The 27,413-nt window shown below is 40.3% G+C and overlaps 1 protein-coding gene across 3 annotated transcripts in view; it reads left to right on the forward strand.

Moving 5' to 3' along the window:
* The window catches only part of SERGEF (secretion regulating guanine nucleotide exchange factor), an 88,215-nt gene that overhangs the window by 39,334 nt on the left and 21,468 nt on the right, over window positions 1–27,413 (forward strand). For all 3 annotated transcript variants that reach the window (XR_012679385.1, XM_075187549.1, XM_075187548.1), the window contains exons 8-10: window positions 441–599; window positions 2,556–2,716; window positions 25,948–25,984. Coding sequence is in view for 2 of the 3 variants with exons in the window: in XM_075187549.1 (XP_075043650.1) it covers window positions 441–599; window positions 2,556–2,716; window positions 25,948–25,984 (357 nt within the window). In the remaining variant the exon portion in view is untranslated. The remainder of the gene's footprint in view (window positions 1–440; window positions 600–2,555; window positions 2,717–25,947; window positions 25,985–27,413) is intronic.

The raw sequence follows: 27,413 nt of genomic DNA on the forward strand, positions 1-27,413 counted from the left end.
CATTCATGAAAACTGCAGTGTTGCCCATAGCATCCAATCAGATGTTCACTTTCTTTTTCTCATCTGGAACTTAAAAAAATGACATCTGGAATAAAACTAATTATGGCAGCACCAATATTTTCCTGTACAATAGTTTTCATAAATCTCTGTCACACAGTAAATATCTTTCTATTGGTTTTCACACATTTCTTGTTTTTAGTTATAATTTATACTGTTCTAAATAGTAGACCCAGATAAACACATGTTAATCTTCTGATATATGCACAAATAAGACTTATCAATAGGTTTATGTTGACTGGAGGGTTGAGAAGAAACATTTTGCAATAATAAAAGGTGTAAGACTTCATTAGTGATACTTATGTTCCTGAGTTTTACAACTGTTTAGGTTCAGTAGACCTCACAAACATGATTGTTTTTTCTCCCCATTTTCTATTTTTTAGGTGTGGGGGAGCTGCATGTTTGGGGCAGCAATAAATACGGGCAGCTGTTGCACCCCGAATGCTTTGTTCTTCAGCCTCAAAGAATAGAGAGTGCTATGTTCCAGGGAGAACAGATGAGGGCAGTATGGAGCGGCTGGAGCCACTTGATTGCACAAACTGGTAGCTATCTCACACTTGTTCACATTGCTGTCGGTCTGTCTATCTCTTATCTGTCCGTCTACACACACACACACACATATGGGGATAAGTATATGTGTTTTTATATATATATATATATATACAGTGCTTTTTTTGTTAAAAAAAAGGTGCCGGAACTCACGTCTTATTAATCTTTTATGAAAAAAAATAAAAATTATATATATATATATATATATATATACACACACATAAATTTACTCCCTTCCTTGCCCCTCACACACTTGACAATTGTAAAATAAAAATAATAACTCCTACCTCCTCCTGGTTGGCTGGCAAGGCTGCAGTCCAGATGGCTGATGGAGTAAACGCAGGATATCTAGAGGGGAGGCCCCATATGTTAATTTAATAAAACAAACATAACAACTGGACATCACTCACCTGTTACACACTGACATGTCCCCTGCTGCGGCTGCCTACCAACTTTTCTCACATATGGCCGCTAGCTATTCTCACCCCTATTCTGCAACCTGGTTTTTTTGTGGCCCTCTCTTTCCACCTCCCTCCTTTTTCTGTAGCCCTCTTTCTGCTCTCCTTCTTTATTCTGTAGCCCTCTTTCTGCTCCCCCTCTATTCTGTAGCCTTCTTTCTGCTCCCCCACTATTCTGTAGCCCTCTTTCTGCTCCCCCTCTATTCTGTAGCCTTCTTTCTGCTCCCCCACTATTCTGTAGCCCTCTTTCTGCTCCCCCTCTATTCTGTAGCCCTCTTTCTGCTCCCCCTCTATTCTGTAGCCTTCTTTCTGCTTCCCCTTTATTCTGTAGCCCTCTTTCTGCTCCCCCTCTATTCTGTAGCCCTCTTTCTGCTCCCCCTTTATTCTGTAGCCCTCTTTCTGCTCCCCCTTTATTCTGTAGCCCTCTTTCTGCTCCCCCTCTATTCTGTAGCCTTCTTTCTGCTCCCCCTTTATTCTGTAGCCTTCTTTCTGCTCCCCCTTTATTCTGTAGCCTTCTTTCTGCTCCCCCTCTATTATGTAGCCTTCTTTCTGCTCCCCCTCTATTCTGTAGCCTTCTTTCTGCTCCCCCTCTATTCTGTAGCCTTCTTTCTGCTCCCCCACTATTCTGTAGCCCTCTTTCTGCTCCCCCACTATTCTGTAGCCCTCTTTCTGCTCCCCCTCTATTCTGTAGCCCTCTTTCTGCTCCCCCTCTATTCTGTAGCCTTCTTTCTGCTTCCCCTTTATTCTGTAGCCCTCTTTCTGCTCCCCCTCTATTCTGTAGCCCTCTTTCTGCTCCCCCTTTATTCTGTAGCCCTCTTTATGCTCCCCCTCTATTCTGTAGCCTTCTTTCTGCTCCCCCTTTATTCTGTAGCCTTCTTTCTGCTCCCCCTCTATTCTGTAGCCTTCTTTCTGCTCCCCCTCTATTCTGTAGCCTTCTTTCTGCTCCCCCTCTATTCTGTAGCCTTCTTTCTGCTCCCCCTTTGTTTTTCTGTAGCCCTCTTCTACTTTCGCCCCTACCCCCTTTCTGTAGTCAGTATTACTTACCTTCTTTTCACTCTCCTTAGTTCGATCGCTGCTCCTCCCGCTGTCCTGCTTCCGGCCGACGGAAGCAGGACACACACACACACACACAGAGATGCGGTGCTGCACTGTAGCAGCACCGCAGAGAAAAAAAAAAAAGTTTTTAAAAAAAGGTGCCGGAACGCCGTTCCCAGCGTTCAATGGGAAAAAAAGCACTGTGTGTATATATATATATATATATATATATATATATATATATATATATATATATATATATATATATATATATATATATGTGTGTTTATATATTTGTATAATGCAGCCAGATTACTATGCACTTTTGATGGAAAGTGACAACCTTACAATCAGCAGACAAACATAAAATATTTTTATTTTACAAACATGTTTTCGTAAAATAAATAAGAAAACTGCATTATTAATGGTGAATTTGTGATATCTGTCTATTTGTAGAAACTGGTATCGTTTTTTCTTGGGGAAGATCAAACTACTGTCAGCTTGGCAGAAATAGCAGTGTCCCTGGTGGAAAGGAGGAAAACATGAAACACGAGAGTGTTCCTAAAGGAAATGTCAAGCCGCCAGTCTGTATCCCTGTCTTAGCTGGTGCATCTCAGGTATGAACGATGTTATCCTGAAGTTTAGTGTTGTGTATATGTTGACTGAAAAGCCTTTTCTGTTTCTTGTAGCAGGATCCATTATCTTTTATTCAATCTGTTTTTATTGAAATAAGACAGTACACCAATAACACTATCCGAGTATCCATGCTATGACAATTCAGACATCTCAGTTCAATATTTAACAGTTTAAATAGTAATTGAGTTATTTTACTTTAGATTCTATATAAATAAGTTACAATAATTGATGTCAACTGACATGTATTGATTCAGATGATAGCCACATGGTGTTTGAGAGGTCAATAGCCTGGAGTAGGGAACAGAAGGTGGGTGAATGAAAGGTTATGGTGTCAGTACTTTCATGCTTGGTAACAGCTCTCGGATTTATAAGCAGTTTTTTCTTAGTTGTCTGATACAATTCACCACATTTATGTAAGGTAATAAGTCTGCATATAACCGATGTCATGGTTCACCTTAGTCGGCTATGTTATCCCCTGTCTCCACACCTACATGGTTCTCTTCACATGGTAACCTGTGTTCAGTGGAATCTTTAAACTCCAACTACATAAGCTCGCAGCACAGAAGTTCTCATCCTTGTCATTAGCTGCAGATAAAATGTTTGCCATCAAAGCCTACCAGCCCTGCTCCTAACCCACCCCCACCCAGTGGCGGATCCAGGGTGGGGGCAATGCCCCCTCCCCCCCCCCCCCCCATCAGCAATCTACATAGCTTTAAATTGCGGCCGAGGGGTCAGATCAAAGGGAAGGAGGGGCAGGGTCAACCAGGGCCAACGATTCTTTGTCAGCCTGTTTGTTTACCTTTAGTTTGTAACCTCTCATGAACATGGCCTCCTCTTTTCATTATTTAAGCCACCAGCTGACCTGCTTCCTGACTCCTATCCTCAACCTGTGGCTCTGATCCTGTTCTCTACACCCACACTCCTGGATACAGGCTCAGATTGTGCTAATTTGCTCCCCACCTCTAAGTGTAAAGGACTATGCCCTGACAGGCACTTCATACAATGCTGGTTTGGCTATTCGTTTGCTGTGTATATTACGGATTTCCCTATTATGTTTTTGCCTTTTATTGTAATTTCCTGTATTTGCCTTGTACTGTTTTACTGTATCTGTACGGCGCTGCAGACCCTTTGTGACGCCTTATAAATAAAATATAATAATGTAAAAGTTGATTCTATTGAACCAATCTTCCAGGGTTGGAGGAGAGGACATCCTCCATTAAGTGAATAATGTCAGGCCGAAGGCCTTCTGAGGAATATAGCAGAGCAAACACTAACCGGTATTAGCGCCACTGAACTAGCAGGTGCGGAGTCTAACATACCCCTGGTGTCCCCCAGGGACCCCCGCAAGGAGGTTTTGGACTTCGCTGCACAAGGCACGCAGGTCGCGGTCCTACTAGTCAGTTGCCGGTGTAGTGTAGAAGGGTCAGACGGTCCGGGTCGAGCCAATCGGGAATGAACGGTACCAGGGAGAATCCGAAAAGAGTAGTCAACAGGCCGAGGTCGCAGTACAGTAGGGGTCTCACAGATAATAGGATGGTCGCCAAGCCGGGACACAACGAAGAACAGGAAACAGAGGTAGCACAGTAGGGAACAATGGAGCAGGGGAACCAGGATACTTGGTATAGAACCTGTTACTCTGGCACCCTAATGGCGCTAGAGCCAGGTTTAAATAGGAAAGGTCAGCTTATGATTGGAGGAGCCAGGAGGCGGGTGTCCCGCAGAATAGGTAGCGTCCCGTTGCCTAGCGCCCGATGGGACCCTGGAGCGGAAGCCGCAGCGCGTCTGTTGCCTAGCAAGAGACCGCTGCGGCCCAGAAGAAGGAAGGCGTCCGTTCCCTGACTGACGGGATCAGCGAGGACGGCACTGATATTGGACGAGAAGGCCTGGATCGCGATTTTCGTTCCAGTTCATCCCAAAGGTGTTCGATGGGGTTGAGGTCAGGGCTCTGTGCGGGCCAGTCAAGTTCTTCCACACCGAACTCATCAAACCATGTCTTTGTAGTCCTTGCTTTGTGCACTGGGGCACACTCATGTATGAATAGAAAAGGGCCTTCCCCAAACTGTTACCACAAAGTTGGAAGCATAGCATTGTCCAAAATGTCTTGGTATGCTGAAGCATTAAGATTACCCTTCACTGGAGATAAAAAGCCTTGTCCAAACTTCACAGTTGGCATAATGCAGTCAGGCAGGTAAGGTTCTCCCGGCATCCGCCAAACCCATCTTACTGCCAAACAGAGAAGGGTGATTCGTCACTCCACAGAACACGTTTCCACTGCTCCACAGTCCAGTGTCGGTGTGCTTTACACCACTCCATCCGACGCTTGGCATTGGTCTTGGTGATGTGAGGCTGCATGCAGTTGTTTGGCCATGGAAACCTATTCAATTAAGCTCCCGTCACACAGTTTTTGTGCTTACATTAAGGCCAGTGAAAGTTCAGGGCCCTTCAGCTGTGGAATCAGAAGAGCGTTGGCGACTTTTACGCATCATGCACTTTAGCAGTCGTTGACACCACTCTGTGATTTTTTTGTGATCTTTCGCTTCATGCCTGAGTTGTTGTTGTTCCTAAACGCTTCCACTTTCTAATAATATCACTTACAGTTGACCGTGGAATATCCAGCAAGGTTAAAATTTCATGAACCATCTTATTGCAATAGTGGCATTCTATCACAGTACCACGGTTGAAGTCACTGAGGTCTTCAGAACGACTCATTTTGTATCACAAATGTTTGCAAATGGAGACTGCATGGCTGGTGCTTGATTTTATACACCTCTGACAACGAGTCTGATTGAAACACCTCAATTCAATAATTAGGTGTGGCCAAATACTTTTGTCCATATAGTGTATATTGGGATAAGCACCTGCCAATGTGAATATAGCTGCATTGTGCAAAAAAAAATATGTATATGTGGACATATAATGATTTATATATTGTTTGTTTTAGAGTGCCATACTATCTTTTCTTTTGTTTTAAATAATATACAGACAGAAGTGATATCTCACCTTAACTTCCACTGGACCAGAGATCCTGGTCATGTCGGATATACTGGTGTTCCCTGCAGATCTCTTACGTATGCTAACACCACTAGACCAATATCTGGTCTAGGTCATCGCACACATGACTTAGCCATTTCACCTGCCCCATAGCTCTAACCTTCCGCTTCACCCGCTCTCTTCTAGAAAGAGAACGGCGGCATCATCTGGGCATGCATGCTCCGCCCACTTCCGGTGCACCGCTCAGGAACAGGATATTCGCTCTGTTCTTTCCCACTGTAGTTCCGCCATTGATTTGTATGCTGAATTGTTTAATTTAAAAATCATACAGGGAAGATATTGTGTAAAAATGATATTTATGTGAAAACATTACACATAACATTTTCAGTACTGGAGAGTTGTTGTTTTCCAAAGTTTTGTCAAGAATGTTTTACTTCCATTTTTATGAAAAAAATTTCTACTGGGCGTCATTGATGTAACTGAGATCCAGTAGTTGTTACACATTGTGACCTGTATTTATATTACTACAATCATTTATTATTGAATAGTGCAAGGTGAAATGTAACAGTGATAGCATATACTATTTATTACCTGATTATTTTTAATTGAACTCATTCTAAAAATGTAGGCAACTTTAGTGTAGTTATGAATGTAACAGACGCAGACACATTGGTTCTGAATTCTAAAATAAAACCCATGATTCCTTAGGATGAGGGTCATTATTTCCAATATAAGCTTTAAAACTGTGGCCCTTCACTGTAACCCTAGTTCCTACAGTACAAAAAAGATCATAAAATATCAGTTGAAAAAAGTTTCTTGTTTTAATGTTTGATACAATTCAGCTCACAGCGTTTTTGTATTGGATGCTTTTTTTTTTTTTATAATTCTTTATTTTGAATGGTCAAACACGTGAACACGTGCATTGGTGAAACAAAGAGTCAGCATACAGCAACGAAATGTGTTGGACACTTTTTAAAGATTATTCTGGAATTGGGAGACCTGGTTTACTGTCCGGTAGATATTAGTTAGCCCTTTTCTGCTTCTAGAATAACCTTTCCTTTAAACACAAGCTATTGGCATATATGTAAGACATCAACAACGTTCATATATTATCTAATATTGTTGGTTAATTCATTTAGAAATGTTATACTGTATTCTTTATATCTTCACACCGGGTCAAAGAGTTTTTTTATAGCACCAACCTAAAGTCAATGACTTGGAGCTACGCTATCCAACATAAAGCTTACATCAGAATGCATTAACCCCTTCTTTGTTTACACCCAGTGATTTGCTGGAAACTATGTTATCTAAAGCAACTTCAGATTTTAGGATTGATCACATTAATGTTGTTATCATAATTCTCCTGATTACGCTATATTTATGACATGAGCTAATTTGATTAATTTTTTTTTAAAAAAAAATTTTGTATTGAAAACTTGCCAGAAAAGCATGAAGGAATTTGTGTCCCTAAAATCAGAGATATATTATCATTAACATGCACTTATATAGTGCCAGCATATTCTGTAGCTATTTATAATTGGAAACAAACACTATAATAAAACTGAACTTCTAAAATACTCTGGTGTTTTACAATGATTAAAAAAAGGAAATGTGTAATCTTTTAGAAGGATGCACATTTGGAATCCAGTAGGTTAAACTGAAGTACAAATGGCTTTTATGGGCTATGGAGGTCTACATTGGAACTATGTGGGGCAATCATCAGCTTAGTAATATGGTCATGTAGACCATGGATTGTATTCATACGTCTATATATCATGCCAATAAAACAATCCTCCTATGGCTAATATTCCAACATTGTAATAGACCAAGGTAAAAGAACAAATGTTTAACATTCTAAAAAACACATTTTTCATTCTTTTATGCAACTAAATTAGTTATGAGTGGGAATTATAAAACAGTGGATTAGACAATGGTAGAAGTACACATGTGTAACTTGTAGTACAAAATAGTATGTACAGAATACACGGACAACTATGGGATGTTTCCCTTAACATAGCCCTAAGGTTCCAGGGTGAACCTTATAAATGTCAGTTACTTTTAATCCTACCTTGGTACTAATTTAAGATATATGTTCACTCTAATAGTCATATAATGTTTGGTGTATAATTTATTGACAGTGAATGAAGAACAGACTTTTTCTCATATATGTGTATTTGTATTGGAAACACTGCCCACATTGGTAGCTACCTATATAATAATCTGTTTTTTTAAATGATATATTGATCTTGGAAATTGGGTGCTTTCTTGCCGCTGTTGATGAGTATAGAAAAACTACTAACTCTAATCATAAATGTGCTGTATTTATTGTTACGAAAGTAACAAGGATGCTGTGTAATAAGATGTTACATGTGTTTGGTTTTCTATGATGACTTGAACTTTTTGTAGAGCGTTTTGACTTTTACCAGTGCCACTTCCTTATGGCAATCCAGTTGCATCCATTTGCAGGGCAACACCACTGAATGTCCCCCTGAAGGGTCCAAACAAAAAATTGTATATAAGCAGTTTACAGTAATGCCGTGCCAAGGACATTTCAACGTAGAGGAGACCCATTCAAGTCCTGTGTTTCTGGTGTTTTTGCTGTATCATTTCCACCATCTACAGGGCAGGTATACGTGCAGACTGATAGTGATGACTGACATCTCCTTTGTGTTAAAAACTGCACATATACGTCTCACTAGATAGCAAAGAAAATGTGTTTGCAAGCAAGAGAGACTATAAAAATGCATTGTATGAACATTACACATTAAGAACATGCTGATTGATGTAGGCCATGTAATGTCATTTATTTCCTGAAAAACATTTTTTATTAATTTATGGGGTGTTTTTGTTTGGGGTTTTCTTTGCATGTGCTCTGATGTACTTTTATATTGCACATATACATGTGCGTATCTTGCACTCTGTTGTGTCTGTTAATATAAAGCTAATAACGTTTAGGCAGAGCATACTTACACCCAGATAAAAATACAAACACATCTCCAGATCCACTCAGACTTGAACACGGGTATTATTACGCTCCAGTTCCGCACTCTTTCTTTTTCTTTTTTCAACTGCAAGTTGTGTTCGGATTTGAATCAGGCCCAATTTATTGTCTGATTTACAAGTATAGTTGAAAACCAAAATCAGTTGTTAACTGTTTGTTAATATTTTTGTTGCAATAGTGTCTACCAACTGAAAACTGACATTAAAAGTAAACTTAAATATTACATTTTGGGAAGCAAAAATGAAAATCTGAGTGTCAGGACCAGCAGTCCGTCCAAACAAAATGATTTTAATTATATTTAATGCCATAGGCAACAGTAAATGCCAGCTCTTCATCTGTAAGCAGTAAATAAGTATTATATTAATGTGAGGCGAAGGATACACTGACATGTCCTTCATTTTTACACGTAAGCGGATGACTGTGCTTGTGTCATCCTACGTCATCTATCTTTTGTTCTAGCACTGACAGTTCTTCAACCCTTACAGGTACATTCTGTGCCTATACTTCCTCTAAGGCGCATGATTCTCTGCAATCACCCAATGCCTGGACTCGCTTGTATTGTGTATTCAGTGGTAGCAAATGTTTTCTTGTGCCCCATGTTCTCGGGTTTAGTCTACACTGTTATTTGGAACCTTATAATCTTTGGTAGGAGGATTTTTAGGGAAACTGCGTCACCTTATAAGTGCAGTGATTCCATATGTAATTCTTTATTTCGCTGGATTCGTTATTGTATATTTTGCTCCAGCTTGCTGTAAGTAAGCCCGAGGAGATCATATTGCTAACTCCTGCAAGAGAACTGCATTCTAAGAAATACACATAGTATTACAGGTTATTATGCAGCTGCTCTGTTATTACCTGAGGATTTTGCAAAACACAATTATAAATCTGGCTAAGATTTAATTTTGTAATTGTGGAAGATACATAGATAAAAGGACTTTCTTAGCAATTTGTTTAGCTTCTTCCAGTAAGGTCAGATTTACATGACATAGTTTATAACCTCTGTGAATGTCAGGCAGGCAGAGGTATCACATCGCAGCCTGTGTCACAGCTGGGAGCAGCAGCAGAGGATTACTGAGGAAGAATGGAAACCACAGAAGCTCTCTGGAGATCAGTCGCTTGTTGGCTCAATGAATTTTGATATCACTTGTTAATAAATGTCAAGATCAAAGCCTTTCAAGAACAGCAGGGTTGAGCATTGCAAGAAAGTAGGATTGTGAATGTAAGTATTACAGTGCAGGTGATTATAGAATAAATAATTATAGAGAGAGAAAATAAACAAATAACCCAACCTTTGCTTTAGGAGTTATAAGGATCCCCTTCCCTCTAATGTGAACATATTAAACTGTTTATTACCAAAGTGGATGTGTTTTATATCCGACAATAAAACAATTAACCCTTACCAGTTTCTACATTTCTCTAAATACTGACTGTGTAGATATAATATTGATGTTTTAATTCCCCAATGCTCACTATAGTTTGATTCTCAGGAACTTGCTTCTTGTGTAATCACATTGCTATGTCCTGCTTTAAGTGAGATGAAACCTTCTTAATATGCCTGGGAGGTATTTTCACTGAGGAATAGACAGAATCATTTAAGCTATGTGACATGTAATATTCCAGAATGTTTTCTGTAGTTATTCTGTCTCTGGACCTGCAGGCTCAATCTTTGTTATGTTTTTTTAATGGCTGTTTTAAGATAAACCTAAATAATATTCTAAAAGTAGATTCTTACTGCACAACATGTGATTTTTGGAAACACTTAAACTGTCCGCTGTTGACTAATTTTAGATTTCATGTTCTCTTTCTGAGACAAAGCTACCAGATCCAGGCGCAATAAATTGACCCATCACAGATAGAGTGTAAATTAAAATACAAATATTTATTTGAAGCAGGAGTATGTTTAACAAACAACATTTCAAACCTTTTTCAGCCCTCCAAATGTACAAACAACACATCACAGATGTACTTTTTTATGACATCACATTTATTTTGCACTGGTGGAGTGTTAGAGGGGCGCAGGCAAAGGTGGCAGTGTCCAAAAAAACAAATAAAGTGTACTGTGTGCTATTGGTACATTATACAACAACAATAGAATTTCATTAATTATACTTTAACTTACAGCACTTGGTATCCCCAGGTGGTCTCCCATCCAAGTACTAACCCAGCCCAATCCTGCTTAGCTTCCAAGATCAGACAAGATTGGGCTTGAGCTGTAGGCATATCTTAACACAATGTCCTTTTAAAGTGATGTGTGCTTTCTTCTTAATAGAAGTGTCACTTCCTTTTTTTCCTCCAGTGTTACGATATAAACAAGCAAACAAATATCGTCCTTTAAAATGTGTACTTTCTTTTTAATAAAGGTGTATCACTTCCATTTTTCCTCCAGTGTTACATATAAAAAAACAAACAAAAAAGATCATAGTGCAAACTGTGCTAACGCTTAAACCTAAATAACTACAATCTTTCTTCTGATTTAAACTTCACAGCAGATATATTCCAATTAAATTTCAATCTCATAAATGTTCTCATCTACAAGCGGCAGTGTCGGCAGAGTGAAAAAGTTTCAAGTGCCAATCGTAGAATTTGGGTGGTTCAAGAATGTTCCTTGTGAAATGCAGATTAGGCATCTCCTCCTACATCCCTGACTTCTGCTAACCCATGCTTGACTCCTTCTCTTAACTCCTACTGTGCAGCCGACCTTTGTTAACTCCTTCTGGACTCTTCATGTGCCCCGGACCTCTGTTTTACCCCTTCTGGACTCCTCATGTGCCCCATACCTTTGTTTTACCCCTTTGGACTCCTCATGTGCCCCGGACCTCTGTTAAACCCCTTCTTCATTTGGAGACATACAAGCCAAATGTGACCTGCCTAGCTCAGAAATTTGATGTTATCTCCTTGTAAAATACTTTCTGAACAATGAGGAAAAATTTTAGGGAGAAAGGTAGAAAACTAAAAATATTTGAATCGATGTGTCTGGTACCCACGTGCCCCTCTCGCATACAATCCAGCATATACAGATAGCTAGTAGAGAACCTTTTCTATTTGTTACTAAAATTCACGAGGGACTGGGAAAGAGATTTGGGTGGTCTTGTCATGGACCATAATTAGTCTACCATCTTCCAGATGACTTAAGCATGCTCTATAAGTATAGCTGTAGGAGGGACCCTATATGACATCCTAACCAGATGATACGAGTGCCCCAAACTTTCTAAAATGTACCAGGGGTTCACAACACTTGCTGGGATGTATTGAGGCCATGGGGATAAATATCCACATTTGGTGGCAGGAAGCAAGGAGTAAAAAGGCAGTGATTGGTGCTGGGAGCCAGAATGTGTGTGGCAGCAGCAGGGGAAGGAGAGAGGTCTGAGAGGGGCACAGTGTGCAAGCAGACACAGGGACCCCAGAACTATCGGAGGCTGTTGGGTGTAGGATGCACAGGACAATCTTGTAACCAGATCCCTGCAGAGAATCCTCTATCTTTCAGCCTGAGAGAGATTACACAGCAGAGCAAGCTGAGAGGGAGTCTCCAGCTATTGGCGCATTGTGTGTAAGCAGAGAGGGACAGCTTGCAGGTAGTCCATTACCCAACAATGGCTAAGACCCTCATCTTCATCCAGAGGGAGAGAGATAAGTAGTAACACATCAAATACTGTGATACCATTATTGCTGCATTAAGAAAAGAACATTATACCTCTAACTCCACAAGTTAGACCTCCTGACATTAATCTGTACATATATCAGAGACTGTGTTACTTGTCAGATATAGAGATGTTCCAAGTATCAGAAATCTAATGCAGGTTACACCTTAAGATATCCAAGTTAAGTAGGATTACCAACGTTTCTACATGTGCTCCAGTGTTAACTATTTAATATTACAAACTATTTAATATTGCCAAGACATTATTATTGTGGTTATTGCATTAAATCATTGTGTATATATATATATATATGTGAATAGATAAACAAGTAGGGCGCCCCAATGAGGTAGTACCTCCCACTCTCCAACAAATGGCAACAATGCAGAAAATAGAAAAAACACATATAGTGTAATATATATTATATGATAAAACACCAATTGTGATAAGTCCTCCACCAGGATCAATGGTTGAAGCCCAAAACCAAGTGGGTTAACATTAAGAGTGCATCTCCAGATAAAAGCAAAAATATCTGCGTACTAGAATATCAGGTTAAGCAAACACTAAGGAGTGTACTCAGAACCAGCAGTTGTGGTTCACTACACGTTTGCTCCTGAGGAAGTCCCACGGTGTTGGGACGAAACGCGTTGAGCTTTGGATCTTATTGGCATCATTATTTGTACTTCATGTGAGTTTTTACTACTCTTTTTATTAAATCGTCATTTCATACTTTTACATTGCATTCCTGTCTTTGTCCGTTTCATACAATACCGCCTTGCATGAATTTTGACTGAGGAACTGCTGGTTCTGAGTACACTCCTAAGTGTTTGCTTAACCTGATTTTCTGGTACGCAGATATTTTTGCTTTTATCTGAAGATGCACTCTTAATGTTAACCCACTTGGTTTTGGGCTTCAACCATTGATCCTGGTGGAGGACTTATCACAATTGGTGTTATATCCTATAACTATATTACACTATATGTGTTTTTTCTATTTTCTGCATTGTTGCCATTTGTTGGAGAGTGGGAGGTACTACCTCTGAAGAGGGACCTCTACTATACCACATGACCGTTGACTTCATCCTTACGGTGCGCAGTTTATTACATCTTCCCAATTTATATTTCATATCACACATTGGGGCGCCCTACTTGTTTATCTATTCGCAGCTACTACATCCATCCGGACCAACCATCTGGATACAAGTCATCTGAGGCTGCTGCTCTTAACTGGGCTATGTGTCTCTTTCAGGACTGATTATTTGGTACATCATTTATACCAGTAACTTATTTACTGGTGGTTACGCTGTGGTTGTTAGCGCCATTGTTTATCTATTTGTGTGTTTATATATATATATATATATATATATATATATATATATATATATATATTCATACGGTGTGAGTAGGTTGTGGGAGAGTTTGGTTGCCAGTGACAGCATGTGACAGCCATCTTGTTTGTGTCATTACTGTTCACAGTACTGTTTCCATTGATTATTATCTTCCCTGTGGTCCCAATTACCCAGTCCAGAATCTCCTCCTATTTAAATCTATCTTAAACACCCATTTGATTGTTAGTAACCACATTGTGTGATCCCTTATTATTCAGAGGGTTAGTGTAGTCGAATACAAGAGACTTCCCGAGTCAACCCCCGGGTGATTTAATCACAGTTCACATTCTAACATACTGTATAAAAGACTCGGGGGGGTGCTGGGGCAGGCACTGAAGCAAAGAGATACAACATTTCACTATCCCTTTCAAAGTACGAAGGAAAGAGGTGCCACATTGTTTTGTTTGTATGTTTGCTGATTTTGTGTGGCAATATCCTTTCTTAATTCAACAAAGTAATTTTATATGATAAAGAAATAGCAATACCAAGCATTGCATCAAAAGACCCACACAAATTTAAATAGAAAGCCAATCTGGCAGAGACATTGGATGACGAAGAGTGGGTCGAGATTACAGACAATGCGCTATTAGCTCCATATGTGTTAAAATAAAGAACAACATGTACAAACTCTTATACAGATGTTACTATGTTTCCACCAAACTGCGGTAGCTTCATCCGAATGCCACAGATCAGTGTTGAAGGGGCTGTTCAATGCCAGGCTCCTTCCAGCATATATGGTGGGAATACAGTTAGGAACCTTATCCATATGCTTGTGCAAGTAGGTATTCCTTTTATACCCAAGTATTGTTCCCTCTGCATCCCATCATCAAAATAAATGAATAAGACTAATAACCTACCAGCTAGTAGCCGCTAGTTGGTACCTCCTTTCTGTCAGTTGTGGGCACAGACTGTAGCACATATATCAGATGGGATATATCACATCATTAAGAACTCCATCATGTCATCCAGCATAACATGGGAGCCCTAAACTGCTCATTACAACTTAAGACTCTAGGATATAAATAAACTGACCATATAGCATATAGCTCACACTATATGGGCCAGGAGAGACCTCTCCTACATTTCATAGATAGATTTCTGGGGTCCTCCCTGTCTTACCCCTTGTCCAGTGTTAATGCCATTGCAGTTACTTCTCAGCTGTAACATTATCCAATGTGGTTGTACCAATATATATTTGATGCATTATTTTGTAATTCTCTTTCGATCTTATAATAATTTTTTGGTGGGAACAAAAAAATGGAGCAAGAAGGAAGCAGATATGGGTGAGGAGCAGAGGAAAGGGAAGTCTGATATAAGGAGATAGATGGGGGATTTTGGTAAAATGAGCAGGGCCTGCAGATAGGGTAGGTAATATGAACAAGGAATATAGGGGAAGGCTGGTAATGTAACTAGAGAATGGATAAAGGGAGAGGCAGCTATACCAGGGAACGGTGTAAGGGAGAGACATTTGGAAGGGAGAGACAGATGACCTTTGCAGGGAACAGAGGAAGGGGAAGCCTGACTAATAGGAGTGTGGAAACAAGTGGAAAGCTGGTTTTATGAGCAGGTAACTGACAGAGTGTTAGAGATATGCGCGTAGAATGGGGAATTCTGGTAATATGAGCAGTGACCACGGGTAGGAAAAGACAGGTAATAATTGCAGTTAACAGGGAGGAATGGGGTTAGGATTATGGGTGGGGGAGCGTGGTAGTGTGCTGGGAACAAATGAATGGGAAGGCAGCCATGAGCAGAAAATATTTATCTGTTATGAGCGGCTTGGGGAAGGCAGATATATAGGTGGGAATAGAGCAAAGTAAAAGCAGATATAGGTGGGAATGGTTAAGCCTGCTGGTTATGGAGGAAGAGGAATGGATGAATGGCAGGTAATGGGGCTTATTTAGAATTGGACTGTTTTTTTTTCATTTTTTTTGCATAAGATACTCAATTCCATACTGAGCACCAAAAATGCAATACTTTTGCGTATTGATGACTTGCGTCACCTGAAGAGGCAAACGGGTTAAAGGGCAATCTTAGGCCAAGTACAGTAAAGGGGTGGTCACGTATCTGCGACACGATTAGACGCAGGTGTATCCCATGCTGCTGCTATAGGGCTGGTGCAACAATATGCAATGATTGCCTATTGACCTGATCGTAATACTGCGGCTATATTATATAAAGTCCTGGATCTTGCTTTAAGTACTTGAGCTGGCGGTCACCAGGTTGCCCACTGTATTGTGTGGCAGTCACCAGTTTGCCCTCTGTATTGTGTGGCGGTCACCAGATTGCCCACTGTATTGTGTGGTGGATGCCAGATTTCCCTCTGTATTGTGTGGTGGTCACCAGATTGCCCTCTGTAGTGTGTGGAGGTTACCAGGATGCCCTCTGTATTGTGTGGTGGTCACCAGATTGCCCTCTGTATTGTGTGGCGGTCAACAGGTTGCCCTCTGTATTGTGTGGCGGTCACCAGATTGCCCTCTCTATTGTGTGGCGTTCCCCAGGTTGCCCTCTGTATTGTGTGGCGGTCACCAGTTTGCCCTCTGTATTGTGTGGTGGTCACCAGTTTGCCCTCTGTATTGTGTGGTGGTCACCAGATTGCCCTCTGTAGTGTGTGGAGGTTACCAGGATGCCCTCTGTATTGTGTGGTGGTCACCAGATTGCCCTCTGTATTGTGTGGCGGTCAGCAGGTTGCCCTCTGTATTGTGTGGCGTTCCCCAGGTTGCCCTCTGTATTGTGTGGCGGTCACCAGATTGCCCACTGTATTGTGTGGTGGATGCCAGATTTCCCTCTGTATTGTGTTGTGGTCACCAGTTTGCCCTCTGTATTGTGTGGCGGTCACCAGGTTGCCCACTGTATTGTGTGGCAGTCACCAGTTTGCCCTCTGTATTGTGTGGCAGTCACCAGATTGCCCTCTGTAGTGTGTGGAGGTTACCAGGATGCCCTCTGTATTGTGTGGTGGTCACCAGATTGCCCTCTGTATTGTGTGGCGGTCAACAGGTTGCCCTCTGTATTGTGTGGCGGTCACCAGATTGCCCTCTCTATTGTGTGGCGTTCCCCAGGTTGCCCTCTGTATTGTGTGGCGGTCACCAGTTTGCCCTCTGTATTGTGTGGTGGTCACCAGATTGCCCTCTGTAGTGTGTGGAGGTTACCAGGATGCCCTCTGTATTGTGTGGTGGTCACCAGATTGCCCTCTGTATTGTGTGGCGGTCAGCAGGTTGCCCTCTGTATTGTGTGGCGGTCACCAGGTTGCCCTCTGTAGTGTGTGGAGGTTACCAGGATGCCCTCTGTATTGTGTGGTGGTCACCAGATTGCCCTCTGTATTGTGTGGCGGTCAACAGGTTGCCCTCTGTATTGTGTGGCGGTCACCAGATTACCCTCTCTATTGTGTGGCGTTCCCCAGGTTGCCCTCTGTATTATGTGGTGGGTACACATTTTTTTCCAGATAGGACTCCCACCATTGCAGGATCCAGACAAGCAGCAACTAAGTTAAAGACATCAGCAGCCATAGGTCGGGAAAGCGACAAGAACAGGACACACATACTCAGGTATATGCAGTAGGTGCACACACATACTGGGCCCCACCTACTATTTATTTGGCCCCATCTATATGAGGCCACTTTAACTTCCCAATCCACCCCTGCCCTTTTCTATGTAGGTGGGGCAAAGCGGGAGTCACCTGCACCTTTAAGAGCCGCACATATCATGATGTTGCAATGCCGGCAGCGTACAGGAGCCATGAGGAGCCTGCCCAGCCGACCACAGAGAGGAGATGAAGCAGAGGGAAGTCACGTTTACTTTATTTTATTGTAATTTTTTGTTTTTTGCTTTTTTTCCGAACTTAACAATGTTACCTTTTTACCAGGGGGGATGGGAGTTAGCCTGTTCTGGGCTTAATATGAATTGGTGGCAGTACTCTGTGGCATAATATTGATTGGTGGCTGTACTCTGTGGCATAATATTGATTGGTGGCAGTACTCTGTGGCATAATATTGATTGGTGGTAGTACTATGTGGTATAATATTGTTTGGGGGTAGTACTCTGTGGCATAATATTGTTTGGGGGCACTAGTCTGTGGCATAATATTTGGGGCACTACTCTGTGGCATAATATGCATTGTGGCATAAATTAAAAACGTGGCATAAATTGAACTGGGGCACTACTGTGTGGCATAATATTGTGTGGATGCATTACTGTACGGCATATGAATTGGGGGCATTACTGTGTGGCATAATATGAATTGTGGCATAAATTGAACAATGTGACATAAATTGAACTGGGGCACTACTTTGTGGCATTGGTCAATTTATACCACAATGCATATTATGCCACAGAGCAGTGCCCTATGGCATAATGGGGTGCTTGGTCTGGCGCCTATAATGGTTGTAGTCGGTGCGGCCCGTATAATGGGGGCTGGGTGTGGCCCGTATAGTGGGGGTCTCGGGTGTTTTGTAGAAGCAATACCCATTTACTGATTTAGATCTGTTAATTATTTAATTGCAATAGAAAGAATTTTGCACAATCTCTACCTTTCATCTAGACTTCAGTTAGTTTATTTAATTGACCATATCTCAGCAAATATGTTAATCTTTTCATTCTTCTAACAATGTTTTTAGCTAATGTTATTTTAGCCTTCTGCAATGGAGATTATGTTTTCTTCCATCAAGCCAGTGTTTACTCTTAAATCCATAGACTTTATTTGTTGTCATGGTAGCGGCCTTTTAACTTCTGCTTTATTGGAGAGAAGTTCTACCCAATCAACATGAAGTAGAAATCCTGCAGTGTAAGAAAGAAAATGATTGTAATATGAACGGGTGTTTGAAATGTGTGTGTTACATGCTTTATTTCCTGCATCACCTCTGAGATCACCGCAGTGTATTGCAGCTAAGTCAGAAAACAATTAGGTGCTAACTAGAGATGCTCGGGCTTGGTTTTTGGAAAACCGAGTTTAACCGAACGTCACTTTTGCGTGCCCTCGGAACGGAAAACGAGACAAAACTGCATTGTCGCGTCGTCGGATCTCCCGAGTTTTGGGTTCTATAAGTGTCACCCTTCACAGAGATCCGGTTCCATTTGACACAGAGACACAGAAGGGGTAGCAGGGTTCTTGCCAGTCTCCAGTGCAGTTGGGCAGCGTCATTAAAGAAAGAGAAAGAGGAGGGCTGGCAGTGTTCTTTAAAGTATGCAGTAACCTTTTTTTTTTTTTTTATAAATTTTATTTTTGCAAGGTCAAATAACAAAATCACCAACATGCAAAAAAAGAAAAAACGAACATGTACACATCAGTAAAAGCATAAAATATAATAAACAAATCGTTGTGAAACAGTAATATGGATGGGTCATGTTACATATAAAAGATTGACCAGGAATTTATTTTTTTCTAAAAAAAAAAAAGATGTAAGGGGGTAAGCGAAATGCCAAATGCCACGAGAGAGGAGGGCAAGAGGCAGAGAGTAGAAAAGAGAGACTAAAACATAGCCAAGAAGAAAAGGAGAGGGATTAAAGGGAGAAGGACGGACAAATGGAGGTTTAGTGTCAAGTGAAAGAGGAATAAGCCTGAAAAAAAGACACACCTTAGTGAACGGTCTTGACGTCCAGGCGCTGGACCTGCCATACTCTGTTAATAATAGCCTGGAGTGATGGTAGAGACTGCTGCCTCTAGTCTGCTGCGATTTGGCAGGTAGCTGCCGACAAGATATGTCTAGCCAGCTTATTCTGGTGTCGAGCCACCTTGGGCGCTCCCAAGGGCAAAAGGAAAAATTTAGGTTCTAATGGTATCGTTATCTGGAGTACCGAATGGATCAATTGTTTAATCTCGGCCCAGAATTTTGTCAATTTGGGACAGGTCCACCATATGTGGATAAAGTTTCCCTCATGGGAGCACCCCCGCCAGCAGTAACATTCTACTGTGCCATAGCTCACCCAGAAACAGGAGAGGTGGCAGTGTTCAGTGTTGAAACAGAAATAATAGTGCTGGCAGTGTTCGTAAAAGTCTACAGTCACATTGTACTGTGTCAACAAAATGGATTCACATCAGTCCACAGAAGACCAGGAGCACCAAGCAGCTGCTGGCACCAGTCATGATGATAGTAATCACTCTACGTCATCTGCTAAAGCCTATGTTAAAGTACATAGTGTATTTAAGTTGTAAACAAAAATGTAAAAAAAACACCTTTTACCTTGGTAAAGAAAAAAACACCTGTAATCAAGGTAAAGTTATCTGCAGAAAAAAATAAAAAAGTATCAGGCCTTCATATTTCTCTATGAGTGCTAGTTCTGCAACTGTCACTGAGGCATCTTCTTGTAAGGTCAGTTATGGCGATGCAAGACTTTGTCATTCTGACTCAAAAAGTGGTGCCCAAATACTTTTGTGTGTGTAAAAAGGTATCTGGGGTATTTATAGGGTTTTAATCTCCTTAATAGTCTGGCAAATGTATGGATGACCATTTAATAACGTAATTTATAACTACTACCGTCAACCAACTCCTCGCAAAGGTAATTCTGATTTAACCTAAGAAATATAATTCTTATTATTCCTTAAATCCACAGGATCAATATTAATATAATAACTTATGCTCATATCTACAAGAAAAACTATGCACAAAATATTGTCTAAAGGTTTGTGAAGGGGGGAGGGGGAGACCTGTGTGTGTGTGGGGAGGGGGACCTGTGGGGTAGTGAGAGACATACATTCAAGCACACATTTTAACCTTCCAAATATTCTCACATTTATCTCAAAACTTCTACCATTTATCCATCTATCATTTCATTTATCTCAGTCCAACAGCCATTATTCACTATCCACATTCCCTTCACATGGAAGCTTCTAGATGGCAGCCATTGTACAAGCATAGAACTTCTATATCCATTTTCTCTTATTGTCTGAACTCGGCCTGCGCTACACACATGGTATTTCACCTTGCTGGCATATTAACTACATCAACATTTCCAGCAATAAACCATATTATTTTGGAGATTCAGAGTTACAAACTACCCTTTAAACTAACAGTCTAACAAAACTTTATATTGAACAATCTGACCATTTCCTGAACAATCCAATCATTTGCTTTAATCTAAGTCCTCATCTCAGCCATACTCTTCAACAGCAGCACAGCAGGGTTTCCAATAACATCTACACATTTTCTTCAGTTTCCCATTAAATACTTTTCCAACACACCCGTTCTAACAAACAAAACAATGCACAACCATTTCCATACACTTACTACATTTACACTAAACTGCATTATACAAACTATAACCACACACTTCCATTATACAGCATTTGCAATTTCCATTAGCCTTTTCCAAGAACTGAAATAGCTCACAATATTTAAAATGGCCGACTTCCTTTGTTAGAAGTTACAAACACGTGTTGGTCACATGTGCTTGTTATGCCCTAATTGACTACCAATGAACAGGGCCATGCTCTTAAACCTCTAGTAATATACTTGTAAGTCCCCCACAAATATCTATTTTACACAAAAGACATCTATTTAGTGAGAGCCAGCAAGGCATATTACACAATACATCTATTCCAAATAACCTTTGCAACAAACACAAATGCTTCCATGGCCAACACTTCACTAACTCCATTTTATCTCAACTCAGAAAATTCCATTCAAATAACCTAACAAAACAGTTACACCTTATAACTATTCCATTATGACATTAGACCAACACAGAACTATGTATATATCCAGATTCAACCATCTTCCATTCAAAAACACATTACACTTCATTCAAATTAACTACATTTACAAACCATCACAAAACTATGTTTTCAGATTCACTCACCTTCCATTCAATTACATTTTACCTACTAGCCAGATTCTAATATGAAGTGTCTTTCCAGGCCCTCACATATACAGATCACCATTTCATTAAACTTAGTTTCCAGCAGCAGTCTCACATGTCTTATCAGGCTGGGAGCAGGCCACCGAGAGAGCTTTTATGCTCTTTGATACATAACATAATACCTTTCTACTGGGCGGAGTTTACCTTTCCACAGGAAACAGATCACAGCCTTTCACATGCTAATTTTGACCAACTAACTCAAGACTTACACAAACATTCACAGACCTTTTGTTTCCAGTGGGGTGGAGGGATTGTATGTGCAAAGTCACTGTCCTCATTCAACTATGCCTGAATTATGATATATTTTATAAAATGAAATATAATAGATTATTTATATACTCATCATCAACGTGTAAAAGCCAACCTGGAAGAAAACAGTAAGACATTAGAAGAAACTGTATGTTCAGATTCAGAAATGACACAAATCCCTGAGGAGAGCCTATCCACGAGTTCTATGTGTAAGCCTGACCTTTCTGATACTGTACTTATAAAGAAGCCTCCTTTCAGCATTTCTGCAGATGGGCAGCCCAAGTGTAGCCAGTGATACATAAATTGAGGTTGCCACTTTGGAATTGCAACAGGATGAGGAGGATATTTGTTTAGCTGATGACGGTGCTAATGAGGATATTAATGAGGATGATGATGTTTGTGTAAGTCCTGCACCATTGGAAGCAGTTCTTGCACGCGATAAGAAGAAGAGCATTGTTGTGCCTGGGCATGACAAAAAATGACCAAAAAATCCACCTCTTATGTGTGGAATTATTTTTACCAAAATCCTGACGACATCCATCCAACCTCATCCATGTTACGCCATTAGAAGCGAGTTCATGGCAAGCAGTTGGGAAATTCTGAAACTTATGGTAAAAAAATAACAACAAGCAGTCCATCATCAGCTAGATTCCTTCTCTCACCTAGATCCCTGCACCTGCAATCTACACCCACAACACCTTCCTCATCAATATCCTCAGTAGCAATCAGAGTCAGTCCTGCATCCAAGTTGCTAAGGCTAGATGACTCCTCCACTATCCAGGATTGCTCAAAAGAATTCTTGAGCGTTAGTCCCACTGCTGCTGCTGCTGGGGGTGGGTCTTCATTCCAGAAGCAGACCAAGAAGACTACTAGTAGTTTACAACTATTGACTGTTAAACAATCCTTTGCAAGAGGAAGCAAGTATGAAAGCTGTCACCCATTCGAAAAGCGAATCACAGACGCCGTAGCGACTATGCTAGTTTTAGATCTGCGTCCAGTATCCACTATTAATGCAGCTGGTTTTAGACAGTTAATTGAGGTCTTTGTGTCCCCCGTTACCAAATTCCATCACGACACCATTTTACTAGAAAAGCTATTCCTCACCAATTCAAGAAGGTTCGTAAAAAATTAATTATTGGGCTACAAAATACTATTCTACCCACTGTACGGATATGTGGACAAGCGGAACTGGGCAATCTGAAGATTATATGACTGTGACAGCCCATTGGGTTGGGGATTCGCCTTCACCAGCAGTAACAGCAGCTGCATGTACCCAACTATGTCACATTTTTCAGAGGCAGGCTACTCTGTGTACAGTTATGGCCAAAGGTTTTGAGAATGACACAAGTATTAGTTTTCACAAAGCTTGCTGCTTCAATGTTTTTAGACCTTTTGTCAGATCTTGCTATGGTATAGTGAATTAAAATTGCAAGCATTTCATAAGTGTCAAAGGCTTTTATTGACACTAATAGCGGCCCGACCGAGCGGCCCGGGGGGCCGATGCCCCCCTGCCCCCCGGGCCAGCCCGCCACTGCATGACTCGGACTTGTTTTTCCAGCTCATCCCACAGATGTTCAATTGGATTGAGATCTGGGGAATTTGGAGGTCAAGTCAACACCTTGAAGTCTTTGTCATGTTCCTGAAACCATTCCTGAACAATTTTTGCAGTGTGGCATGGCACATTATCCTGCTGAAAGAGGCCACTGCCATCAGGGAATGCCTTTGCCCTAAAAGGCTGTACTTGGTTTGCAGTAATGATTAGTAGGTGGTACCTGTCACTCTAACATCCACATGAATACTAGGACCCAAGGTTTCCCGGCGGAACATTGCCCAGAGCATCACACTTGTCACCGATACACATTCATTGTAAGTGGTTCTTAGATTTGCACTGCTTGGTCATAGACTTTGTGTGGGGTGTAAAGAAACCACGCTTTAAACACTCTATTAAGGCGTAGACACCTGGGTGACGATCAGCTACCTCATTTTGAAACATACTATGAGGCCATCGTGCTTGGCAGACTATTAGAATGGACAAGGGCGCAGGAGGACCAGTAATGTGTGGCAATAGTGGAATGGTCTCTTGAAAATCACTCGAATATGTTGGTGTGTCTTTCTAAGCTGCCAAGAACACAACATCCAATACTTAGACCTACCTTGGCACCCTGGATCAAACTGTGAGAACAAACATATATATATCTTAGACATTCTTTCCTTTGACCCCGCTGTTTGCTAAACCGTCCTTCCCTCTTGGAACCCAGGAATTGTCTAGTCCATTTAAAATGTGGTCACAAGCAGGAGTCGTGCGTGCTGACCAGCTGGTGGGCTTTTCTGTTGTGCTACCTATGTTGTGCATAGTCAGACTAAATGGAACTTGCCTAGTTCTGAATTTTGGCACTATTTACAGGTAACACACTTCTTAAACATGAAAGAAGCAGGTAGGGAACTGACACCATTCGAGGCCATATGTGTAACTTCAAGCTGCCCAACACATATATTATTGGGTATAGATTGTAAGCCTGTCGCCAGGGCCTTCTTGCCTCTCTGTCTGTCCGTATTTCCCAATATTGTTTTATTACTGTGTTTGTTGCCAATTGTAAAGCGCTACAGTTTTTGCTGGCGCTATATTAATAAATAAATGATGATGATATATAAAATTTTAATAAAAAAAAATTTCAGAACATAACTAAAGTTCACAAAGGATTGGGAGAGAGACCTTGTTAACTTAGTTAAAGAAATAAGTGGAATATCATCTTTCAGATTATCCAAGCTAGCTCATTAAGCACATCTGTACTCGAGGCCCAATACAAGGTGTAATTGAAGATGTAATTTGGCTATTGGGACACCAATACATATTTGGAGGGACTGTACAAGACTGACTGTTTTGGGATGGGGTTATCACCATATTAAAATAAATTATGCAGAGTTATATTCCAGAGGGCCCATCTTCTGCTTGCTAAACCTGACTAGCTTACTGGCCTCCCAATACAAGAAATCCCTACTAAAATATTTAAATAGTGTTGCAAAGGCATTGATTCAGGTACACTGGAGATCGATCCCCCTATTCTCCAACACTAAAAGAGTGGTTCACCTGGCTTGAACTGTACAGAAATATGGGTGATCTAATTCTTTCATCCTCCGATAGGTTTGAAGATGATTGTTTCATTAGGATTCGGTGGCTAGATTTTCAAGAAACTGAGACACATCCCGCCTTATCCACATAGTTGCCATTCGATAGGATTCAAGCAGCGAAATTCTCCTCTTAACCGAACTCGATTTAGCTAAATTCATATAGTTGCCTTCATCAAGGACCAGGATCCCGATCCCTGAGATCCCTCTCCAGTTCCTTCTCCGTCCCCCATGTTGTGATTTTGTTATGTTTTATATTTTACAAAATTGTTTATCTAACGCATTAAAACGGTTTTTCTTTTTTGCCTGACCCTGTTGTGGCAATTTGTCTTATATTTTTGATTTGTGAAGCTTTCTAGACATGGTTGTCATCAGAAACTTATATGCTAGTACCTGATTTGTATCCCTAATTGTTTGACATTGTATGACATGTTGTCATTTCATTTGTTTACTTTTCATTCATAAAAAGATATTGTATGAACAATAATTATATATCTTTTGGGCTACCAAAATGTTTTTAAAAAACTACTAAATTATATTTAACAGATTAAGAATTACTTTGGAATTGATCAGCTATACAGGGACAAATATCGCTAGGTATTATTGTCACATACAGTAATCTTGCCTAGCACTTCATCTTTCATACACAATATACTTGCATAATATTCCCACATAATAGAAAATCCCAACATATGGCACAGATACTAGCAGGGATGACAACAGGCTTAAGGTCATGCTTAGAAGTACTTATACAATATACAAGGGACAACAGGATTGGTTATGCTCCAATTGTTGCTAATGTTCAGGGACCAAGCCCAATTATTTTAAAAGCAGCACAGGGAATATTACGCTGTGTAAGATGTGATGATTATCAAATTACATTGTACCACCTATCATAGTGATATTGCCAGTCAGGCCCAATGCTTATTCACAATGATTACATTGAAGTGTCTTTTGTTTCATTTGCTCCACAGATTGCATGCGGATCTGAGCATACTTTAGCAATATGTGGTAAGTGTATTTAACTTTTCCTGTGACATTATTATTTAAACCTACTCTCAAACATTAGAAGAATCATCGTCATAACATCATATAGTTGATATATTGCTTTTCCTATATTAAACCAAACAGGACTTAAATAGGTTTTTCCATATCATCCCTGTGAGATGTATTTACAAGTTTAAAGTCTCTTTTTTTATTAAATGTAGGTATGCCCCCAGTCACTGTCCTAACATTAATACAGTAACATCAGTACAATCCTCACACAAACAGGACATAAGCTGTGTGTGGGAACATGGTTGACAGATGTTCTGTACTATTTTAGGTTATAGATTTTCATTAAGCAACAAATTGGAACCCACTGCATTAATTTTTATTGTAAAATACCTGTTGCCCCTTTCATCCTGTACTGGGGCCAGTGAGATTGGACATACAAGTGAATTTCATATGTGAAGCAGGTAAGATTTCAAGTCATATGTGAATTTCAGTGTTCTGTCCATTTTTTTTAAGGGGGGGGGGGTACAAAATACCTTCTGTTTGTGGGTTAAATGTATTGATGTTTATTTAAGGTTTCTGCTAATTCTTTGTTAGCACATTATAATTCTCATAACTGTGTGTTTCACATATTTCATTTTTTTAGAACGTTAATAAGGAGTTGAAAATTAAAGTGTTACTCACATTTTTCATCCATGTCCCCCAGTTAATAATTATGTTGTTTGTGAACTTTGCTAAACATTATCTTCACTGCAGCACTATGAATTAATTATTTTGCGAAGTGTAACAACATTGTAACAATGAAGGGAAAAAAGTTGCAGTATTATTGACTTGTTTTTTGTAGCAAATAGCAAATGGAGAGGGAAAGAAATAACTTTACTATAAATAATTTTCAAATCTTATCATGGATTTGTTTTATTGTGTTGAGTTTCCGTTTAACATAATATAAAAGGGCAAAAAAAAACATTTTTATATAACAAAAAAGGATTTCATTTGAGAGCAGCTGATCTGTGCACATTTAATAGTAGTTTTCTGGATTTTCATTAACTTCTATATGTCTGTATGTCATTACTGGACCACATAGGTGAAGGCTATTGCAGCCACTGTATAGGCATTAAATGCACTCCATGCCTAATAAATATGTCTAGAATACGTTGCCTGTACATGCATGTTTGTGTCCTTTACTGTGGATGTGCTCAATGTTAACCAGTCTATTTCTTTAGTCCCGAGTTTGCCATCATTCAGTGAGTTGTGCGTAGTTCCACGTTCATGTTCAAACACTGTTGGAAGGGCGACTCATTTTTTGCTTGCTTGGTCAAGGGCAATTCCTCTTCTGTTGACAATGTGAATGATAAACTGGAGTGCATAAATTGTAACATTTGCTAAAATATGTGGCAAATGTGATTGGTGACACATTGTGTCAGTAGTTAGTTATTATCCATTTTAA

Source organism: Mixophyes fleayi, chromosome 10 (assembly GCF_038048845.1).
Source record: "Mixophyes fleayi isolate aMixFle1 chromosome 10, aMixFle1.hap1, whole genome shotgun sequence".
In the NCBI taxonomy this organism is placed as follows: Eukaryota; Metazoa; Chordata; class Amphibia; order Anura; family Limnodynastidae; genus Mixophyes; species Mixophyes fleayi.